General features: G+C 38.7%; 1 protein-coding gene across 1 annotated transcript in view; it reads right to left on the reverse strand.

Annotated features, from left to right (window-relative positions):
- Positions 1–24,424, reverse strand: part of MGAM2 (maltase-glucoamylase 2 (putative)) — a 118,697-nt gene that overhangs the window by 79,882 nt on the left and 14,391 nt on the right. Inside the window, 12 exon segments of the mRNA XM_064372796.1 lie at positions 204–320; positions 858–1,029; positions 7,541–7,658; positions 10,489–10,570; positions 11,863–11,976; positions 15,111–15,209; positions 15,295–15,426; positions 17,517–17,642; positions 18,823–18,935; positions 20,061–20,160; positions 22,625–22,796; positions 23,994–24,148. Of these exon segments, the coding sequence (XP_064228866.1) occupies positions 204–320; positions 858–1,029; positions 7,541–7,658; positions 10,489–10,570; positions 11,863–11,976; positions 15,111–15,209; positions 15,295–15,426; positions 17,517–17,642; positions 18,823–18,935; positions 20,061–20,160; positions 22,625–22,796; positions 23,994–24,148 (1,500 nt within the window).

Below are 24,424 nucleotides of genomic sequence, written 5' to 3' on the forward strand. Positions count from 1 at the left end.
AAAATCATTCAGCATATATGTATCCCTTTCAATGCATGCTCACCTTGATTGATAGCCTTCTTTTTAAGGCTATCACACAAGACTTTTTTATCCTTCTTCTGCAGTTAGGGCCAACCTGTAGTAATATTTTCCTCAAATCCTCTTTAAGAGCAAGTAGATTAGCTAATCCAAAAAGTTTCCAGCACTCCTCTTGGTGACCTTACCCTGAACCCAGGCCCATTGTGATTCCTTGATAGTGGATAAAATGCTCCAAGCTGCATCCACCTTCTGCAGAGCTCCTCTGTGACACTGTTGCTATAACCACAGATGTTGGCACCTACCTGGAGAATTAACACACATACCAGCACACTGGTCAATGAGAGGTGAAAGCATGTACTGAGTACTTATATGATTAGGGAAAGGAGAACCTCTCAGTCACATCATTCCATGCTTAAGGAGATCCCAGAGTCACAGGGCATGCTCCCAGCCAAATGACAGAAACAAGATAGAACGCATCACGGACTCATTGAAAGCAAACAATGGTCTTTGGGTTAAGGCTGTTCCCTAATATTCAGTTCCCGATTTCATACTTTATTATTTACTAATGCTCTCTTGATAGAATTTTCCTGTGATACTAATAAATTTTATTCATAGTGCCTCCTTCCTATCTTCAGAGATTCCACAGAAGACAACTCAATGATAAAGTATTACCATTCTATCTTCAGAAGCCACCTCACGTAACACATAAAAATTGATTTTTCCTATACATACCACCTTGGAACATGCTTCTTGGTTTTTCAGATAATCTCTAAGATTGCTAATTAAAAGAATGTCAAAAGACAAAGGGTTGAAATTCCCTGGTTGGAAATAAGGCTCACCATGGGGATGCCAAACAGGTTGAACTCAAGGATACTGGGGATAGACCATCGGAGGTCCTCCCATGTGGCTGCATTGTCCCCCAACCAGTGAGCAGCAAATTTCCCAGATCCAGCAAAAGTAGAACGGGATAAGATGAAGCTCCTTTTATCCGTGAAGATGTTCTTCAGGGCTCTGAAAAGGAATATAGCCAGTGGAGTGTGAGGTGGACTGTGAATGTCTAGGACTCAGCTTACAGCAAGAGCAGCAATGAACCTTCCAACCAAACTGAGAAAATAACATCAGGGTGTCAAAAAGCAGGTGTATTAGCAGGTTTAGCACTATTTAAAAGCTTTTTTCCCACTCTTGGGTAAGGTTTCAGATCTCATATAAGACAGTACAAACCTCTATATTCTAGCCCTCATAGCAATTTCTCTATGCTTCTGCCTCTGATTTTGTTTTCTCTATCTGGTTGGATCTGGCTGTGGTCTGGTCTTTTTGGTCAGCAGTATATTGGAACCATGATTTGGGTTCTTTGCCCCATCTTCTTTCTAATGTCCCTTGGCTCCATGAATTTATGCCATGCATAATCCTATTCAGCACAGCACCTGTTCGGGTGGGAGCGCTGCACCCTCTGCTGGACTACGAGGAGAGTTCATGCACCAGCTGGTACACCTGAAGCTTCAGAACTTATCTCTGGGTTCCTCTGAAATCTGACTTATTCTTAGCAATTCTCAATGTTATCAAATTTTAATCTATGCAAAATAAAAGTAACTGAAATGAGTAAGTCTCAAAAGATGGTATCTGATACTTTCTATAGAGTTAAAACAACTAACATAGAAAATATTATTTTCATTTTATTATATATAAAATATTAGATATTAAGTAAAACAATACAGAAATGAAAGAAGGCTGGGTGCAGTGGCTCACGCCTGTAATTCCAGCACTTTGGGAGGCCAAGGCGGATGGAACACAGGTCAGGAGATTGAGCCCATCCTGGCCAACATGGTGAAACCCGTCTCTACTAAAAATACAAAAATTAGCCAGCCGTGATGGCATGCACCTGTAATCTCAGCTACTCAGGAGGCTGAGGCAGGAGAATCACTTGAACCTGGGAGGCAGAGGTTGCAGTGAGCCTAGATTGCACCACTGCACTCCAGCCTGGGTGATGGAATGAGACTCCATCTCAAAAAAAAAAAAAAAAGAAAGAAAAGAAAAGAAATGAAAGCAAAGAAGTTAAAAGCACAGTATCAGAATGGTAATTACTTCAGGGGAGGGGATGAACATACAGTGGGATGACCCATGGTTAGATGTAGGCTGTTTGCCTAGCTTTTATTCTGGACACCTTTCGAATAGGTATTTTACTAAAATGACTCTTCCTCTTTTTTTCTATGGTATAAAGCCCACATCTTCCATTAGAGTTCTAAAACTGAACAATAATACAATTAGAGGATAGTAAGACCTGAGCCGCAATTGCTGCTAGCTCTTCCCAGGCAAGCTCTTCTTTCTTTTTTCTAACACATGGTCTGAGATAAGTGTAGCTTTCCTAAAACCTCTCTCTGCACATTTTTATCACTAGGCAACAGGCAGTTCCTCGAGATGCTATCACAGTCACCAAAGCCTCCTCACTTCATTTTCCTGGGATGTTTGGAGAGTCTATAAATACTGAATGGCTTATGGCAAAAGGGAGAATGTTTTGAAATGGAAAATTGCTTTAAGAAGGTGAAGTGTTTCATTCCAAAAATTACTGTCAAAAATAGAAGTAGGTTGGAGGAGAGAGGACTCGCTCAGTATAGACTAGCAGACACTTCATTTTTATTACCACTGGCTGCAGGTTTATTGTACTCTGCAATCATCAATCATGAAAGAAACACATTCAGTTCACATAGAGTGAAACCGAAACAGGGTTGAAGATATCTGTGGTTACAGTTTATTTAGAGGCAAGCTGTTACTTTGGTAAAACAGATTAGATAACTGTTGGGGTTTTTTGTTTGTTTGGTTGGTTTTTTGACAGCTTAAAGGAACAGTGTTATTCAGAGGCTTTCTCTTTTAGTTTTCTTTTTCTATCCCCCAGGTCTAGCCAATTTATAATCAGGTTGTGATCACTGAAAGAATCTATTCTCAGCCGGGTGAGATGGCTCACGCCTATAATCCCAGCACTTTGGGAGGCCGAAGCAGGCAGATCACTTGAGGTCAGGAGTTCAAGACTAACCTGACCAACATAGAGAAACCCCGTCTCTGCTAAAAACACAAAAAATTAGCCGGGCATGGTGTCACATGCCTGTAATCCCAGCTACTCGGGAGGCTGAGGCAGGAGAATCACTTGAACCTGGAAGGCAGAGGTTGCGGTGAGCCGAGATTCCACCATTGCACTCCAGTCTGGCCAACAAGAGTGAAACTCCATCTCAAAAAAAACCAAGAATCTAATCTCTTTGGGCTTTCAGCTTAGAGGTGGGGGTAATTTTATTCCTGGTTGACCCACTGTCCCCAAACTATACTTCCATTTAAGGTTGACCCACATATTTATCAGACCTATGACTTCAGTTATCCTGATGTCCAGATTCCATTGAATGAAAATCTTATCCATTTTTTGATCCAATTCTGCCTCATGCCACAGACCAAGTTCTGCTTATCTCCACTGTCCTCTGGGAGCACAGGCCACTATGCCAGGCCAGAGAAATTAGAAAGAAACTTATTATTTACTCAATCATAATTACCTTTTAACTATTAACCATAACTATTAGAATATATTAACCAACCCATTCTTGATTTTATAGCACTTTTACCACAAGGAGTCACTGGCAACAAAGCAATTTGAAATTTTCTTCTCTTCCTCCAACCCTTTCTTTCACTTTCTTTCTTACCCTATTTTTTCACTCTGTTTCCCACTTCTCATTCTTAAATAGAAGCACCTAGGAATAAAAATATATCAAAAAAGGAGACTGTGGGAACATCAATCCATGTCTCTCATTTCAGAGATGAGGAAACTGAGTCTTATTTCTCTAGTTTATTTCTCAGGAAAAATAGAATGAGAGAGAAAACCCAAAGAAAGAGAAAATAATGATATCAGAAACACATGTCCTTCTTCCTAGAGCTTTTTTTTTTTTAACCAAAATACAAACTTTTATATTTTCTGGACAAGAACTCTCATCTGGACAATCTAACATAATGCAAAGTCATGAGGACAAAATAGTGCTGGAAAATAACACAGACCCAGTCTCTGCCTCTAAGTTATCAGGCCCCGTGGGTGCTGGGTCCTGCCCTTCCTCTTTCTCTCAGGCCAGGCGTTTATCCAACGAAGTGTCTTCAGCACACACAGTATTGAAAAGGATAAGGATAAGGATAAGGGGTGACTTTGCCCTCAAAAAACTTACAGTCCAGCAGAAAGAAAATGAGCATCTAAAAATTGAAACCATGTTTTTTTGCATACTAAGCATATTGGAATATGAACAAATGTAGCACACAAAAAAAATGGAAAACAATCTTTTCCTAGAACGATACTTCCATTTTCTAGAACTGCCGGTAAAGTTTCCAGAATTTATTTCTGAGGTGAGGTTTTTTAGATAAGTATATTTTGCAAAATGGGCAGGGTAAGGAAGGACATCTCGTGCAGGGCAAATAGCACATGAAAGGCATGAAATAATGAATAGCGCTTGGATTTGGGAACAGCAAGAAGCAGCAGAGAGGAGAGAAAAATCGTAAGAAAGGGTTAGATTATAAAGTATCTATAGGTTATGCTAATCATTTTACTGTATAAAAACTAGCAAGCCACAAATAACTTTACACTAAAAAGAGAAATGAGCAAACTGTGCTTTAGAAGGATCACTTTGTCAGGAATGTATAGTAGTGCTTTCTAAATTTTAACATATGCTCAGTACACCCAGGTATCTTGATAAAATGCAGGTTTTGATTCCTAAGTTCAGGGTTGAGGTCCAAGATGCTAATATTTTCTGGTGATGCTGATGCAGCTGTTCCTTGGACTCTGCTTCAAGTAGAAAGGGTAGAGGATAGGTTATTGGGAGATAAGGCTAAAGTCAGGGAGATCAGTTCTGGGGCTAGTGTAATGATTTATGTGAGGGATGATGATAACCTAAGAAGTATCAATGGGGAAATAGGGAGGTGGTTACAGAAATGTTTAAGAGTAACATCAAAAGGATCAAGGACTGATTGGATGTGAGGGTACAAAAGGCATAAAGGATGGTGCCAAGCTTCTCACTTGGGAGTCTGGGATATAGGGATGCTGTTGCTACCAACCAAGATACAGAATTTAAGAGTTTCAAAAAAGATGAGCTATAGTGGGAAGATGAGGTGCAAACAGGTAACAGAGCCTGGTAAACGGTGTCCGAGGTACTACAAAACATCCAAGTAGACAACGTCAGAGGACGGTTTCGGATATTCGTGTCTAAAAAGTGAGGAAAGACCCCAGGTAGAATAATAGATTTTTAAATCATTAGAATTAATGCCAGTGGAAACCATGGAAAGAAATAAATTACCTACAAATTACCTATGTGTTGGCATAGACTATAAAGAGAAGAGGCCAGAGGATGGACTCCTAAGAATCATCAACAGTGAAAGAGCTAACGAAAAGATCCAGGCACACAGATGAGAGGGGACAGCTAGAAAGAGAGCAGAGGCACCAGGCAGAGCAGTATCTTTTTTTTTTTTTTAAGACACAGTTTCACTCTTGTTGCCCAGGCTGGAGTGTAATGGCACGATCTCGGCTCACTGCAACCTCCACCTCCCAGGTTCTAGCGATCCTCCTGCCTCAGCCTCCCAAGTAGCTGGGATTACAAGTATCTGCCACCACATCTGGCTAATTTTTGTATTTTTGGTAGGGACAAGGTTTCACAATGTTGGCCTGACTGCTCTCGAACTCCTGACCTCAGGTGATCCACCCACCTCGGCCTCCCAAAGTGCTGAGATTACAGATGTTAGCCACGGTACCCAGCCAGCAGAGCAATATCTTAAGAACTGAAGGAGCTGAGTTTGAAGGAGTCGTCATGACCTCGAGTACCAGAGAGAAAGAGAAGTCAAGTAAAAACATGACTGAGACAGGTTCCATAAGCCCATCAAAGTCTCCCTGCCCACATCCCCACAACAGTGCTCTAGAACACCAAAACAGGAAAAGAGAAGCTGAGAAACACAAAGATGCTCTTTCCTAAACCACTGGAGGATCTACCAATCGGAATTAGCTTAGACTGTGCAGCTCTTCCAACACTTTAGTTTTCCCATCTGTGCTGCAAATTCAAATTAAAATCTTCTTAAGCCTGGCTCCAAATTTTCTTGCTCTTTTAGGTATAATGATTGTATTTTACCATCTTCCACAGAAGAAACTGAACTGTGAGAAGGGGAGCTATTTTTCAATTTACAAAGTCACAAGTAAACAATCCACATGACAAGATATAAAGGATGTAATGGTTTGCAGAACACATCTGTCTCCTTGGAAGACTTTCATAATGGGTGGTGGTGGTGATGGTGATAGTAGTGGTAGTGATAGTGGTGGTGATGGCAATAATGGCGGTAGTGGTGGTAATGGTAGTGGTTAGATGATGGTGATGGTGTCGAGTAATGATGGTGGTGGTGGTGGTGGTGGTGGTGATGGTAGTTGTGTGTGCATGCGTGTGAGTGTGTATGTGTGTGTGTCTTGGGGCAGAAGGGAGAATTATGAGGTAGACAAGCAGGACATTGGGAAGGAAATTAGAAGAGTATGGTGTGTATTTCCAGATAAATAAAGGTGTAGAATATAATAAATTCCTCTTTAAAGGGTTTAGCCTGTAAATTGTCAAGTACAATGAGTTATGAGACTCTCTACAAAGAATCAATGTATCAGTATGTTCAGCTCCCCTGTTCTTTGTTCTCCATTTTAAAATATAACTTCCTGGTTTTCTTTGCCTCTTACCCTAGTCTCAGTAAACAACTTTCCTATCAGTTCTAATCAGTAGTTCACATCTGTTCCCCTCGTCTCCTGCTTTGACCTGAGTCTCCTCTAGTTACCTGTTCTGTAACCATTCTTCCCGTCAAACTGCTCACCCCACGACTCTGGCTCATACCCCTGCTCCTTTTAAAATAGCCAATCGGAATTAGAGTAGACTGTGTGGTCCAACTATAGCCAATAGAGGAACAACACAGCAGTAGGGGCCACCTGTGTCAGGGATAAGAACCCCTTCCTCTCCCCTGTTTGGGTATGCACTCGCCATTGCTCCATCCATGAGATGCATCTTATATAGAAGTAAAAATTGCTTTGCTGAGAAAATTTATATTCGAGTGCTATTTCTTTTGCGGCACCAAAAATTTACATGTAACAAAAGGAAATACAGGTAAATTTGAATTTCAAAAAAAATGAGTAATTTTTAGTATGAAAATGTCCCACACAAATTTAATTTGGTGTCTGGTATTTTTATTTGCTAAAACCAAGCAATCCTAGTGCATTTAGTAAAAGGCTCTGAGACAGCTGACTCCTAGCTGAGGACTCTAAATGCCTTATATAATATTGCCTGCTAGTATCCTTGAAATAAGCTCCTTAGCCATAAGCCAATCAAAAACAATCCTGTACAGAAACCATACAAATACTCTGTAAGAACAGGGTTCTGATATTTCTATAAATGCAAAAAAATATTTGAACAATATGTTACTTATAAAACAGAAGAAAAAGCCTCCACCTCCCATCTCCCCATATCTGAAATTAGGGGGAAAACCAAGTCCTTACAAGTCTGTGGCTCTGGCCATGGAGTAGCCATACAAGCTGTGGAAGTCATAGTGAAGGCCCCCTTGAAATTCCGTGTCCATGCAGAGGGTTCTTGCAAAAAGTACGCGGTCCAGAACTCCTGGAGGGAAATACTCATCAGTAAGGCACTTCCTCATCAACGATCTTTAACAAAAGAGCTACCCAATTATTTTCTTCCTGATTACTGTGCTTTCCCCACCAATCTCCACCTGACCAAATCTGTTCCAGATTTTAAATTCTATCCTAAATGCTATTTCCTGACTGGGGCTCACATTGAGCCCTCCAAGGAGATGGATCATTAAAATTAATCTGCATTCCCTCAAGCTCACAAAGAATCCTGGTGAGTGGAGGCAACTGAGAAACTTGCTCAGAGCAAAGACAGTGGATCTGAGTCTAAGTATAAAGCATATAATGTTTATCTACATATATTTAATCAAGAGAAATTGAGTGTACAATGTATAGGTATGAAGGTAGAGAAAGGGAATTTTTTCTTTTTTATAATGTAAACCTTAGTTACACTTAAAAGAAAAATAGGGGCTGGGCACAGTGGTTTACACCTGTAATCCCAGCACTTTGGGAGGCCAAGGTGGTGGATCACCTGAGATCAAGTGTTTGAGACCAGCCTGACCAATATGGTGAAACCCCATCTCTGCTAAAAACACAAAAATTAGCCAGGTGTGGTGGCATGCACCTGTAGTCCCAGCTACTCAGGAGGCTGAGGCAGGAGAATAGCTTGAACCCAGGAGGCAGAGATTGCAGTGAGCCGAGATCATGCCCCTGCACTCCAGCCTGGGTGACAGTCCATCTCAAAAAAAAAAAAAAAGAAAGAAAAGAAAAAAGAAAAAAAGGAAAAAGAAAAAGAAGATGTGGCATTTGGATAACTTGATGTGTAAATACTCAAATCCTGCATCTGAGAATTCTCATTATTTGCATTTTCTCTTCCTCAAGCCTAAAATGGCAAGTCTTCTCTGCCACTTCGTCTCCTTGTAAACTCTTCACTGGGGCCATATCTGCCTTCCTTCACAAAGTCTTGCCCATACCTCGGACCTGAGTGTGAGGCACAATTCCAGCAAGTGGTGGAACCAGGAAAGACTGAGGTTTTTTCTTACCCAGTACAACAGAATCAAGGTTTGGAGTCAGAAATGAAGTTGAAATGGAAGACAGGAAGAAAATTATATTTCTTGCACAGCTAAATGTGTGGCATGAGATTCACAACCACTTCAAGGCTCTTTCTAATGCTAATTAACGTGCACTATGCATTCCTGGAAAGGGGTGGGGCTGCCTGGCTATGGGCAAAAGTGGCCGGTCATATGTGAGTAGACAAAATGCTGGGGCAGGGAGTGGGGTGCCCACCAGAAGCAAGTAGAAAGTGATAGGACTGAGGTTTTCTATAGGAAAAAAAATCAAAAACAAAATTTACTTTTGGCCAAAAATAGAATTTAGAGATTAAGAGAAAGAAACATGATAAATCCAGAGTGGAAAAAAAGTAGGGGAATACAGACAGAGCAGAGAAGAACAAAGAATAAGTTGAAAAAGCAAACTGTGGATTTTGCAAGAGGTCAAGACTTCCTCCAAAAAATTATTTACTCCTTAAGTGACCAAAAGGAGTTAAAGAAACAGCTATACCTTGGTGTCAGGGGTATAAGTAAAGTGGGCAAACCAGAATACACTGGCAGAGGCTGTTCAGATGTCAAACAAGACGATTCTCTTCCTGGAAGTGTAAGGAGATTATGGCCTGGTGTGGTGGCTCACACGTGTAATCCCAGCACTTTGGGAAGCCAAGGCAGGTGGATCACCTGAGGTCAGGAGTTTGAGAGCATACTGGCCAACACGATGAAACTCTATCTCTATTAAAAAATACAAAAATTAGCCAGGCATGGTGGTATGTGCCTGTAGTCCCAGCTACTTGGGAGGCTGAGGCAGGAGAATAGCTTGAACCCGGGAGGCAGAGGTTGCAGTGAGCAGAGATCATGCCATTGCACAGGCAACAGAGCAAAACTCTGTCTCAAAAAACAAAAAAGAAGATTATACCTTTCCTTGAGGTTAAGCTGAGCCTATGTGACCAGACTCTGTCAAAGGAATGTGGGCAAACTGGGTACACCTCCCTTCCAGGCCTGCCCATAAAACCTTCTCCACCCTCTCTCTCCCTCACCCAGGAAGCCGGAAACAAAGGCCTCTGAGGAGATGGGAGAACCAGACACAGATGTGAATCACCGCTTGGATTCTAGTCACCCATCCCTCACCAGAGTATGAGGTGAGCAAAAAGTAAACGGTTATTGTGTTAATCCACTGAGTTACTGAGGTTTATTTGTTGCCACAGCATAGTCTATTCTACACGGTGCCCCCACCCCATACATGTTCTTTCAAAATCAGAGACTGGAAAATTAACCTTGACTAGAAATGGGACCTATAAATAGGACATTGAATGAATCACTGATGCTTTAAATTGTTGCTAATGATCAGAGAGAGGGAGGAGGGGAGGAGAAAAAAGAATAAGGGAAGAAGGAAGGAAGGGAGAGTAAGGAGAAAGGAAGGAAGGAAAGAATAAAGAAAACAAGAAAATTACAGATTTATTTCAGTTTAAGGTAATATGTATCGTAAAGTGTCCTGAAATTCTCATAGATTTTAATACTGACACCTGCCAGACTTGGGGGAAAAGAAGAGGATGAAAGCATTGTGAACTCTAGACTGGAAGGGCAGCCAGGGGAGGTAGCCAGGCTCAGACTCTGTCACATTGCCCTCAAGTTATGACAGCAAAAGGGTAATCAGAGACCCAGCACTGCTGCAGAGACTTCAGTAGAGGAGTGTTCAGGATGTTTAGGAGACCCCTTGGGCTGGGAAGTAAAATTGCTCCTGACCACACTGAGGATTACGAGGGGGTTTTAAGCATGGCTTATGCCTACATCATTAGCAAACAGGTGAAAACTTACTAGGAGTAAAAGGAGGAAAGTTCAAGGTGTTTGATTCACACTGATCAGAAGCTTGATGTAAGCTAGATACTTCATTCATTTCCTTCAAAGACAGAAAACACACAAAGTATAAAATGCTATTGATCTATATTTAGCTGTTGAGAAATGCTTACTGAACTATGTGCCAGGATATCTGGGTCTCTAATTAACTGCTTTCTGGATTTTAAATAATAACCCTAACTATTCCTGTCCTCTGTTTTATCTTTTATAAAATTAAGTCACTGTATTAGATTATATATTTGTAAGGTGTGTTCCACTTCTAAATGACAGTGGGCACATTTTTACCTTTTAAAAATTTAATTCAATCAGTTAATTCAGAAATACCATTTCAAAGGTTGATCCTTGCCTTACAAATTGTGAAGATTTTATTGTTGTTGTTAAGAATGTAAGATAGACCGGGCGCTGTGGCTCACACCTATAATCCCAGCACTTTGGGAGTCTGAGGTGGGCAGATCACCTGAGGTCAGGAGTTCCAGACCAGCCTGGTCAACATGGTGAAACACTGTCTCTACTGAAAATACAAAAATTAGCTGGGCATGGTGGCAGGCGCCTGTAATCCCAACTAATCGGGAGGCTGAGACAGGATAATCGCTTGAACCCGGAAGGTGGAGGTTGCAGTGAGCCAAGATCACGCCATTGCACTCCAGCCTGGGGAACAAGAGTGAGACTTTGTCTCAAAAATTAAAAAAAGGATGTAAGATATACTAAAATTTCTATAGTTCGTTTATAACTGTCCCTATCCTTTATTCCTCTGAGTGAGGAACAATAAAAGAATATAATTAAGATCAAATCTATTTTTAAAAAATGAATTAAAAATAAGTGATGTCTAATCTTGGTAACAATTTTTTTTTATCATTGCACGTCTTATTCATCAGAGTCCTTCCGAAAACAACTGGTTCAATGCCTTGAACATTGGCACTTAGAGAATATGAAAGAACTATTGTTCTTCCATGAAAAATACAAGACCGTCATTAAATTATTCTCTAATGTTAATTTAAATTTTTATGAATCCATGCTACAAAACATGACAATTACAACTTTTAATAAAACAGTATTTTTAAGCTGACAAACAGTCAATGGAGAAAAAGAAAACCACAACCATGAGAAAGCAAAAGACTTTATCAAAATGAAATAACTGTTGATGAAAGATATAGGATAAGAACCTAAGGCTCTTAGGAGCCTAATTCACCGGATATAGACTCGACATTCAGTAAAATAATTTTTAGTACTAATATGTAAAGCAAACTATTTTTATTATACATCGAGATCAAAATTCATCTGAAAATTTGGCATATCTGTTTCCAAAGGAAATTTGATTCTGCAATAATAACTTACGATCCACACTCCATCAAACTCCAGACGATTATGAAAGTTAGTGACCTGATCTATCCACCACTCAGTGCACACTGGATTGCTATAATCGGGAAAGACTGTGGGTCCCGGATATCCCTAGGACACAGAGAGGAAGGCAGCAGTGACCAGTTTGGTTGAAGGATTTTTACTTTTACCAATGGTGATTTCTTCCACTAGGAGCCCCATTTTGCTTGTCATTTCAGAAATAAAATTTGTGACTCCCCCAAAACTAAACAATAAAAAAACTAAACTAAATAATAAAATAGATACAAGGAACAAAAGGAAGAAACAATGAAAATAACTGAGTAAATCAATGAAAAGTCACCATATGTCCTTTTCTAGGCAAAAGCAAAGTAAAAAAGTACAATTTCATTATTTCAGGCCAGTTGGAAGACAAATTGTTTAAAATATTAGAAAGTCTATATAACATTTTTAAAGAGAATGAGCTTTTTTCAAGCATTGCTAATTAAGGGTTACCTAAAGTCTACTTTGAATAATTATGACTATAAATAATGTGTTGACATTTTTGGCATACAAGCTACGTTTTATAAATGATTAAATGAAGTTTGTGCTTTCCACTCAGGTCAATTGTTTTTATTCTATCTCCCTTTTCTGTCTATGCCTATCAAACAGTAGAGTAACCATTTTCCACAACAAAGATACAACCATAGCCAAATTTTCAAAAATTCTGAATTAAAAGGATACTAGTTTTTGTGAAACATTTTTGCTCATTTTCCCGATAAATTTATAGGTTGTAATTTAGGAACAACTTTACACTCTGGAATATAACGAATACGTATTTTAAAATGTGGATAATTTTCAAAACTCAAGATGAGAGCTTGAAATACCCATGGTAATGGACTGAGCTCCTGGCTCTTTGTTTTAGGTGATGGGCACCAATTAACAATTAGATGTAACTTTGCACCCCAGGAAACGGGTGGTGTCACAAAACAGTCACCTACAGCAACATTCGACCTAGAGCAGGCCAGCAAACTTTATTCAACCAAGTGCATTTGAAACAAACCGCTTGCACCTCCACTACTGCTATCTCTGCCACTATCTCACTAAATGATTCATTCCATTCATTGGTCAATGAAGTCAACCATCTAATTAGATCCTTGTAATTATTTGCAAGTTCTTAACTACATATCACTCAAATACGAGTACTATTTAAATGACTCAAGTGTGGATAAAATTTTAGGTGAGCAAAATAATTTTTATTTGACTATGGACTCTAAATACAGTATATACATATAGGCTTATCTAATATTTTAGAAATTAGCTTCTAACGAAACAGTAAAAGCAAAGACTTGGTGTGCAGAAGGAAGAAAACTTTCCTACTGCTTCATGAAAAGTTAGAATCAATGAAAAAAAATGTAAATAGAATTAAGCATCAAAAGAGTCAACGAAAGGAATTAAGTGAGGAGAGTTTGGTAAAAGATCATCCATAACGCTGAAAAGACAGTTTTGCCATCGAATGTTCTCACTCATAAGTGGGTGTTGAATAGTGAGAACACATGGATACAGGGAGGGGGACATCACACACCAGGGCCTGTTGAGGGGTGGGGGGCTAGGGAAGGGATAGCAGGGGTGGGGGGATAGAGGAGGAAGAGCATTAGAAGAAATACCTAATGTAGATGATGGGGGGCGGGGGAGATGGATGCAGCAAACCACCATGGCACATGTATACCCATGTAACAAACCTGCATGTTCTGCACATGTACGCCAGAATTTAAAGTATACTAATAATAATATAAAAAATAAAAAGAAAAGAAAAAGGAAAAATAAAATGTCAAAATATTATAGTGGGTGATAATTAAGTGATGTTTATTTGATAATTATAAATGATATGAATAATTACAGCTATCAATATAAAAAACTATAAGTAGGTTCTTAGTTAATTCATAAATTTACTCTTGCCAACAGAAGAAATAAATAAATAAAATTTTCTGTGGAACTCTAAAAAAAGAAGAAGAAAAGACAGTTTTGCAAAATAAACTACTCAGGAGCAACAAGATATGCAGTCACGTGAACTCGTTCCTTTTTTTTTTGAGACAGAGTTTCACTCCTATTGCTCAGGCTGGAGTGCAATGCAATGGCACAATCTCAGCTCACTGCAACCTCTGCCTCCAGAGTTCAAGTGATTCTCCTGCCTCAGCCTCTCTAGTAACTATGACTACAGGCGTGCGCCACCATGCCCGGCTAATTTTGTATTTTTAATAGAGATGGGGTTTCTCCATGTTGGCCAGGCTGTCTTGAACTCTCAACCTCAGGTGATCCTCCTGCCTCGGCTTCCCAGAGTGCTAGGATTACAGGCGTGAGTCACCGTGCCCTGTCTCATGAACTCATTAGATGAAGCACCAATTTGAGTAAATCTTACAGAATCCAATCATCTAGTGCTGACCCTACATATGATTGAAATTGCCTATTTAAAGTACTCTCAGAAGTTTAGTTATCTTGAATATAGGCTACTGCTCAGCCTATTCCAATGCCTGAGACTGCTACCTTAGAATCAAAACTGTGCTCTACCTATAAATCTTGTGTAAATTTAAAATATAGGTGGGGCACAGTGGCTTACCCCTGTAATCCCAGCACTTTGGGAAGCCAAGGCAGGCAGCTCACCCCAGGTCAGGAGTTCAAGATGAACCTGGCCAACATGGTGAAACCCTGTCTCTACTACAAATACAAAAATCAGTGGGGTGTGGTGGCATGTGCCTATAATCCCAGCTACTCAGGAGGCTGAGGCAGGAGAATCGCTTGAACCTGGGAGGCATAGATTGCAGTGAGCCAAAATCACATCATTGCACTCCAGCCTGGATGACGAGAGTGAAACTTCATCTCAAAACAATAAAAATGAATAAATAAAATACATTAGCTGAGATCAGTTCCACATTAATCTGAGTATCTTGTTATATTTTTGTGGTTGAATTTATTGTCAGGAAAGAGAAATTTGGAGGTGGGAGGGCTTTAGGTAACTAATTTTTCTTCTAATTACATATTGCTTCTCAATTATCTATGGTATTAGAGGATCAAGGGCTAGCTTTTTAAATCCTTCAGAATTTTAATCATTCTATTATTATATCTACTGGCTTAAAATAGTAATAAAAGAAACCTCTAAAGCCATGAAAAAACAGTAACAATATTGTAACCTGCCTTTCACCCATCTTCATACCAAAAGTGCAAACTTCACAAAACAATCATAATTTACTTTGATTTTCTTAAGAGATTACCTCCCCAACAGCAGAGCCATTGTTCCCCATGATCCACACTCTCTTTATGCTTCCATTATTGTAAGGCTCGTAGCTAGAGTCTTTGGCAATGCCAGGATTCTAATAAAGAAATATGATATAAATATTATTTTTATTTTTTTTGCACTATGAAAGAAAAAATAAAGTAACAAGTGTTTGAACATACCATAATAATTAGATATTTCTGACCATTGTCATGTAACTCCTTGACAAAATCTGAGAGACCAGAGTAAGCGTCTTCATCAACAGTGAAATCCTTCTTTCCATCCATGTAGTCTATGTCAGAGTACTGGACATCCTGAAAGAGAGCTCTGGCCAATTAGAACCTAGGAAAAAGCACTGTACTGATGGAAAGTATTACAGCTCTGGATCCTGACCATTAAAAATGAAGCCATATTTCCTAATGATCCCGGAACTACCAGGGGTTGGCTACGTCTCAGGAGTAAATAAGCCATCTTTGAAAGACATGATTGTTTTTTGGTTGCGGTTTTACCTCCTTGTCCTGACAGGTGCATGTCATAAAGTATTGGGAGGATTTGAGGGCAGGAATTGCATCTTGTTCATTTCTGTAACTTGAGAGCTTGGATGCTGGACATAAAACAAGTATTCTTTAAATTATAGTTTGAATGAATTATATTGTTAATGTTACAACTGTGTGCCAACTTAACCCAAGCATCAAGCCAGAATATATCATACAAGGAGAAAATGATCTTTAACCCTATGAAAGTGCTAGAGTAATGATTAACAATGATCAATGACAAAAAGATAAAGCCTTACTCAGCTAAATTCTCATGCACACATTTTTCCTTGTGTTTGCATACCAGCCTATGAGGATCAGGTGTTATTCTTAGTGAGCAAATTGAAATGTGAAGGAGTATGTGCAAGGGGCTGCTGAGAGCTTTGGGTACAGGCCCTTTGGCTTCAGATGCTTTTTTTCCCCAATCTGCCACCTTCCTCAAAGACAAAAGAAATGTTCTTCTAAGTATTCCTCAAGTATCATACAGTAGGAGTCTCCACCTTACAGGCCTGAAGGAAAATGTGGCTTGTGGCCTGTTGCCCAACATAGCATCCACTGTTCTAATACTGGACGGTCATGTAGGACCCAGGTGTCCTCCACAAACACACATAGGGAAAGATTTTATTTGTGGAAGAAAATTCTTCCTGGAATTGGGTGTTTGCAGATAGCAGATATGGGAGAAGTAAAATTAAACACAATCAATGCCCCTTTAACACCAAAACACATTGACCATCTTTTCTTACAGGAAAAATTGATCCCTCTGCCTGCTCTCATCACTATTCAGAGGGGATTGAAGAACCTGAAAGAAGGTACAAGTCATTTCCACCTGTACAATCTTCCTTCAGATGTTAACATTATACATATATATATATATATATATATATATATATATTTTTTTTTTTTTTTTTTTTTTTGAGCCTCTGTCACCCAGGCTGGAGTGCAGTGGTGCAATCTCAGCTCACTACAAGCTCTGCCTCCGGTTCAAGTGATTCTCGTGCCTCAGCCTAATGAGTAGCTGGGATTACAGGCATGTGCCACCACACCTGGCTAATGTTTTTGCATTTTTAATGGAGACAGGGTTTCACCATTGGTCAGGCTGGTGTCGAACCCCTGATCTCAAGTGATTTGCCCACCTCAGCCTCCCAAAATGCTGGGATTATAGATATGAGCCACCATGCCCAGCCAACACTATATTCTTGCATCAAAGTTTCAAAATCCAAAAGAGCTACCCCAAATAAGTTGTTTTGATAAATTCATTAGCCACATGTTATGCATGTCCTGGAGGAAATGATCAAGTATTATACACTTAATAATTATCTTGACTTACTGGTAGACATTGAACATCATAAATACTGATATAACCATGAAGGTTTAAAATTAGAGTTTGTTAGATCTGGGAGGAGTATACGAGGTCACCATGAGAAAGTCATTTACTGTAAGTCATTATAATCATCAGCTCTTGCTACTCATGTCACCTCCAGTGTTGCTTTCTCTAATAACATAACAGCTATTAGATGATGTTCACCTTCTGTGCTAGATGCTTTAAGGCATTACTTACTACAAGAGCACCAAAGTTAGTCTTACATTCTTATTCTATAAAGGTGGAAACTAAGACTCAGAGATGTTAATTAACTAGCCCAACATTGCTATGAAGAGGTAAAGCTAAAATTCAAAGCCATATCTAACTGACTTTATTAACTGTATACTTTTCATAATCAGATACGTAACTTAACACGCAAATTTCTGACAGCAAGTGTGCCTGTCTATCAATCTATTGATTTACCTACATTTCTCCTAATAAATTGAATTCAATGAAAAAAATTAAACTGGGAAATGGTGTCAAATGCATGGTAAAAGAAGTTCCGACTTACATATGGTATCTCAGCTAAACGATTGCGGCTTACAACTTCTTTCAATTTATTGATGCCACCATAATCCCTGCGACTAAGCTGGAACCCAAGACTCCAATAGGAAGGCAAGAATGGCCGTCCAACAAGCTGAAAAGATAAATTAGTAAGTGTCCAGGCCTTTAGCATAAACACTGTAGCCCCAGGCCCAACACTGGAAACATTAGCTCCATTTCATTTTCTATGAGGTTTCCAGAGCTGAAAACGCCAGAGTTAAGAGTAATCTTCCAGAATAATTTGTGAAATCCCACAATCACATCCTTCTTTACTAAGTACATAAATGTATTTCCAACATCAGACACTAATAAAATTTGCAGAAAATGTTTCAATAATGGTGTCATCTTACGGGAAAACTGGTAACATTCATTATTCTGTAAGTGTTTTTCTGAGTATTTGTTCACAGTATGGCAAGGGCTAACAAGGGCATTTGGAATATAGCGGCACAGAGCAAACACAGCTCCTGCCCTCGGAGAACTCAGAGGAAATGAATAAATGTCTAATATAATTTCGGATAGTGGTGTGTGCAAAGGGTAAAGGAATAAGAACTGATGGGATTAGGATTAGGATTACAGGCACACAACACCACACTCAGCTAATTTTTTTTTTTTTGAGATGGAGTCTCTCTGTTGCCCAGGCTGGAGGGCAGTGGTGTGATCTTGGTTCACCTCAACCTCCGCCTCCTGGGTTCAAGTGATTCTCCTGCCTCAGTCTTTTGAGTATCTGGGACTATAGGCACATGCCACCATGCCTGGCTAATTTTTGTATTTTTAGTAGAGACAGGGTTTCACCACGTGGGCCAGGCTGGTCTTGAACTCCTGACCTCATGATCTGCCCACCTCAGCCTCCCAAAGTGCTGGGATTACAGGCCTGAGCCACCAATCCCAACCTCAAGTTTCTTCCTTTTCTATAATTTGAGTCAAATACAAATAGCAAAGTTTATTCAGGTAGTTCCTTTTCACTGAATTTTAATTTATTGAATGAATAAGCTTTGCTGATTTGTGGGATACATGAATGGACTACGAGTTACTTGAAAGTAGGATGGTGTCTGACTTCTATTTGCATTTCTCCAGCCTTACACAGAGTCTCTTTGGCATGCAGAAAGCACCCAATAAAGGTCATCAAAATAAATAAACAATGGATGAAAGACTCACTATCCCAGCATTTATAATCCATACAGTTTACTAATAACTTTTATTTTTCTCTTATTAATTTATAATGAGTATATGAGATAATAGCAGTAAATAACGACTATCTAAATGCAAAGACAAACCTCCAAGTATTCCTGAACCACTTGTTCTGGAGTGTTTCCTAGGAATACATAAAAGTCAAGGACACCCCCGATTGCGCGGTAAGTGATCGCAGGAGCTGGCTGAAGGGTAACCTCTGAAAAGATTAAAATGAGATTTATTAGAATCTTATGGTTGGAAATAGTCTTCTCTAGAGTATGAATAGCTGAGCCATCTAAAAAAATCTCAGTCTCATTTTGAAAGGGATGAAAATCACACTGTTCTTTTAATCAGAGGATTGTTGTTAGAGTTTATACAAATACTGAATGTGTAAGAAACCAATGAAGAATTGAGGGATTTTTTTATCTGTTTGTTTCTTAAGAGAAAGAAGAGGCCGGGCACAGTGGCTCACGCCTGGAATCCCAGCACTTTGGGAGGCCAAGGTGGGCAGATCACAAGGTCAGGAGTTTGAGACCACCCTGACCAACATGGTGAAACCCCATTTCTACTAAAAAAAACAAAAATTTGGCCAGTGTGGTGGTGCATTTCTGTAATCCCAGCTACTCAGGAGGCTGAGGCAGGAGAATTGCTTGAACCCACGTGGTGGAGGTTGCAGGGAGATGAGATTGCGCCACTGCACTCTAGCCTGGGTGACAGAGCAAGACTCCGTCTCAAAAAAACAAAACAAAAACAAAAACAGAAGAAGAATAAATTTTATTCTAACCTGGCCACATAAAGATACAAACTTCTGGGCTTTGTGAGTGGCTTCACCCCAAAAAAAAGTTTTAGAAACTTTATTAGATGAGTTTGACTATAATTAAATATTTAAAAATAAATTAAAATGCTTTTTAGAGTGCTATTAATCAGAAGCTGGAGGATGAAGATTCTGGAAGGGGAAAGAATCTTCTCATAGCCTCTGGTGGGCTATGGGCTATGAGAAATAGCCTACAAAACACAGCCTTGTTGCCTACGGACAGAAAGCACACTTTACGTGTTGAAACCTACAGGAAATTTTGGAATGTGTCTATCAGTGGATCCTATTTTCTACAGACTATGAGGGGAAACATTATATCAAAGAAGACCCCCGAAATGGTTTTCAGTGAAAATAATAACCTGGATTTGTAGACAGGTTAACCTACTTTCAGGTTCCAGTTTCAACAAAAGTATTGTAGGCTCAATATGCCTTCTGTTCAACAGTGATCCCACCATAAAAGTAATTTTTTATAAAAGCGGAATCCTAAAACATATCGCTGCCTACAGAAGAGAAAAAGATGCTTCCTACCCATGGCATTACTGTTCATCAGAAATACTCCAAAAGAGGATCCACTGGCGTCTTCAAGGCATAAGAAGAATGTATGAGCTCCGTACAGATTAATCATGCCCTATCAGCAAAACAGAAGAAAAGTAATAGTGTTATGTGTTAAGAAAGTTTCCATTCGTACTAAAATAAATTCAAAAGCCATCTATAACATATACTTAGTCAACACTTCATGTAGTTTAACATTTTATCAAAAAGGCATTGAAATGATATTATCAACTGGAAAATGAATAAACAAAATATGATATATCTATACAATAGAATTCTATTCAACAATAATAAAATAATTATACACACTACAACATGAATAAACCTTTAAAAGTGTTATGCTAAAGGAAAGAAACAGACACAAACAACCATATATTGTATGATTTCATTTACATGAAATTTCTAGAAAAGTCAAATCTATAGGGACAGAAAGTAGATTAGTAATTGGCTAGGGCTGAAGTGAGCTCTGGAGTTTAAGTCTCAAAGCTCAGAAGGGATCCTATTGGGGTGATGTCAAAGTTAGAGAACTGGATTATGATGATGCTGGCACAACTCAGTAAATGTGCTCAAAGTCATTGAATTGCACACTTAAAACAGGTGAATTTTATGGCCTATAAATTATAACTCAATCAAGTTATTTTGTAAACATTGAAACATATTTGCTATGATATATACCAAAATATTAGCAGAAAGTTATAGTAATATGTAATTTTGAATTTTGTATGCCTAGTTTTATTTTTTCAATGTTTCTATAGTTAGCATATAATACTTAAGTAGTGAAAAAAGCCTTAAAACTAATAAAAAAGAGACAAAAAATATTGAATCTGTGACAAAGCTGTGATGAACACTGACATAAAAAGCGATAATATGTGTGTGTGTGTGTGTGTAACTCTAAGTGCTGTAAGAACAAAAGATGTTGAGATTAGAATACGGAGAACATTTTGCAAGTTCCCTGTGTGACAATGTCAACCTTAGCTGCAGCATAAGGCAATAACTCTGACAAAGGTAATTACCAGGAGAGGGAAAAAGAGAATCAACATAATTTGCAAAATTGAGAAGACCAATAAGCCTTAGCTAGATGTAAAATTATAGCCAGAAAAACTAACGGCATCACACTTGGGTAGCATACAGACAATTAAAAAAAAAAAAAATTTATCGCGCCATTGCACTCCAGCCTGAGTAACAAGAGTGAAACTCCATCTCAAAAAAAAAAAAAAAAAAAAAAAAATTAAAGAAAAAAGCAGGAGAGAAAGGAAAGAAAAAAGAAAAGAAGAAAAACAGGAAGGATGGAAGGCATTACATCTAATTTGTGACTATACAATTTAGAAATGTCAGCTATAGAAAGTCAAATGTAGTACGATTCTTAGGGTTCAATATGTGCCAGGGCCCTTGACCAAAAATTTATTGAATGTATTGGTCACTGCTTTTCTGTCTTTGCTCTGCTCAGCAAGTTCACTCCCTCCATTGCATCAGATGCTGGTAGCTGGGCTACAGGTTAATGTGCTACTTGCTTTGTTCATCTCCTGCCGAATATGAACTGCAAAATGTCAGCTCGCTCTCTCCCTTGCACCATACTTCAACCCGCAGCTCTTGCACAAATCCAAGAAATATGATCAGCACAATGGAGGCTTCAAGACATGCTCTACAAACCTATGTGACTCAAAGCATTGTCCGTGATACCGCCCGAAACCCTTTGTTATCAGTCAGCCACCAGACAAGTGCAAAAACCAAAAGTCAGTTTAGAAATTCTTTTATAGGAATGGAAAAGGGTAATTTCAGTCTGCTCAACTGAAAATGCAGGCCTTTTTGGTATGTCTTTGGGTTTTATTTTATTTCATTTTCCCAGTAATATATTTTAATTATATTTTACAAAATTATTGCCAGTGATGGATTTATTTTTTAAAAGAAAGAAACTTGTCCTTCACTCCAGATAAGCTGAGAGGCACTAATCTAAAGCAGTCCTTCTCACACTTCAATACGAATGTGAGTCACCTGGGGATCTTGTTAAAATGCAGATTTGGATCCAGTAGACCTGGGCTATGGCCTGGGATTCCGCATCTGTAACAACCTCCCAAGTGATGCCAACGCTGACATCTCTGAAACATACTTTCACAAGCAAACACCTAGAACAGCATGAAAGCTGTCAAAAGAGACATGTTTAGTCCACCGAGTTCTGCTGAGCATGGCTCCTGCTGAAGCCCTCCTCCCTTCAGTTATTAAACCAAGACGTAGTAATTTGGCAGAAGTATTTCCTAATATACACTAGATTCTAATATAATCATGAAATTATATATCCCATTAAAAGTGAGATTTTTTTTAATGCTACATTTCTAATTGCTAGAAAATTTCTAATTTAAATTTTTTTATTTCTAATAATGCTATATTCCTGAGTTTATGGGCCTCAACAACAAATATTCTTCAACACTAACATATGTAAAATGAGCAAAGCAAGATACAGATGTATTCCTGCAGGCTACTTTTAGGAAAGGAAGGAGGGTATCCCTTACTGTGGGCAATACTCAGGAGGAAAGGCACCTCACCTCAGTGGGGGTGGCATCCCGGGTGAAGATGGGCCAGGTCTTCCAGGTCATGTTGTGGAGGTACTGCTGGTGCACATGTTCTCCCAGCCCATACACATTGGCACTGGGCAGTCGGAAAGATAGCTGCAGGTACTGCTGGGCAAACTGGAGGGGCCCAATGCTCGTGTCCAACCTGGGCCACGGGGTAAGTAGAGCAAGAATCACTGAAAACACTCTCCTCTGCCAGGAAGCTATCTTCTCCTTTCCACATACACTTAGACATCTGTTGTTTCAGGCATTATCATCAATTTTCATGCTACTTTAGAAGGCCTTTCTAGGGCACCTCTGGTTCTTTGATTCCAGAGGAAGATAGCATTAGTGGCAGAATGCCGGGAGCTCAGACTGGACAATTGGGGAAACAGAGCAGAGTTGACTTCACATTTAATGTGCATCTACTACATTCCAGGCACCACTCTGGGTGTTTTATAAACAACATCACATTGCCCCTAGCAAAAGTGGGTATTTTGATTCCCCTTTTTTGGAAAAGGATACTGATACTGTTGAGGAGAGATATTTTGCCTGATAGATAACACAGCTGAGCTGACTGTTATCTGCTGGTGCCATGATGTGAATACTGGTTTTACTGACACTAATACTTCTATTTTTCCCAGTACAATTTGTGAATTAAGCTCAAACTGTTGATCATTGCTTGACAGTAAGATTCACAGTAAATAATTTAAAATGATAGACAATGAAGTTTGAGTTCCAGTATGAATAATAATTTAAAACAATAAAACCCTCTATTTTACAATATATGTAAACCACAAGTATATTTATGTGTATATATAACTATATATTATACAAATAGATAAATATATCACATATATTATACATGTAATATATAAATATATATTATTAAATTTTAAATGTTATATACATAAAAATATTTATTATGTAAAATATATTTTATATATTTAATATATTAATGCATATTAAATATATATTAAAATGTATATTTAATACAAATGCATATGATTATATAGATATATAATCTATAAATATATTATATGTAAATATAATTAATATGATATATTTGTATAAGACATATTTAATATATGATCTATGATATTAATATATTTAATATTATATATAAGTATATTATATATACTTATATAACTTAGCAAACATTTTAGTATTACATTTTAGTATTCTTTGTTTTAGGAGCATGATAGACTAACACTGTTATTTTACAGCAAAAGCTTTGACATTTTTCTGCTATTCAAACATTTTCACTAGCTGTACTTATTTCACTGCCCACCCACGGTAAATCAGAATGAGTAATATTGGAACCGTGTGTTCAAAGATGCACAAAGAGGGTTGAAAAGCTCACAAGACTCTTCCGTTGCTTGTCCTCATTATTTTGATGCTGAAAGGTTTATCAGTAACCTCCACGTAATAGCTCAAATTGGTGGCATTAGCAGTGCTATTAACTGTGTTAATATTTTCATGGGAAACTTCATAGCGTATGTTATTAAGGTCAGTGATCTGTCAAAAGAAAAACAGGAGGGACAACTGCAGATAAGACCAGTTCCTTGTAGATAGAGCTATATAAGATCTTCCATCTCAAATAGTGCCCCCTGAGAATAGCTTCCAGTTCTTGACACTGTAGTTCCTGATTTTCGAAATCACCCAATTATGTGTGACCCATCAAACAAAAATTAGCCTGCCCATCCCATCCAGAGATTCCTGCAGAGTGGGAGAGAGGTACTTTCTGCCTCCACACTTCAAGACCAATGTGGACACACTGCTTTCTTCAGAAAT

Source organism: Aotus nancymaae, unplaced genomic scaffold (genome assembly GCF_030222135.1).
Source record: "Aotus nancymaae isolate 86718 unplaced genomic scaffold, 86718_ANA_hifiasm-v0.15.2.pri h1tg000002l, whole genome shotgun sequence".
NCBI classification, from domain to species: Eukaryota; Metazoa; Chordata; class Mammalia; order Primates; family Aotidae; genus Aotus; species Aotus nancymaae.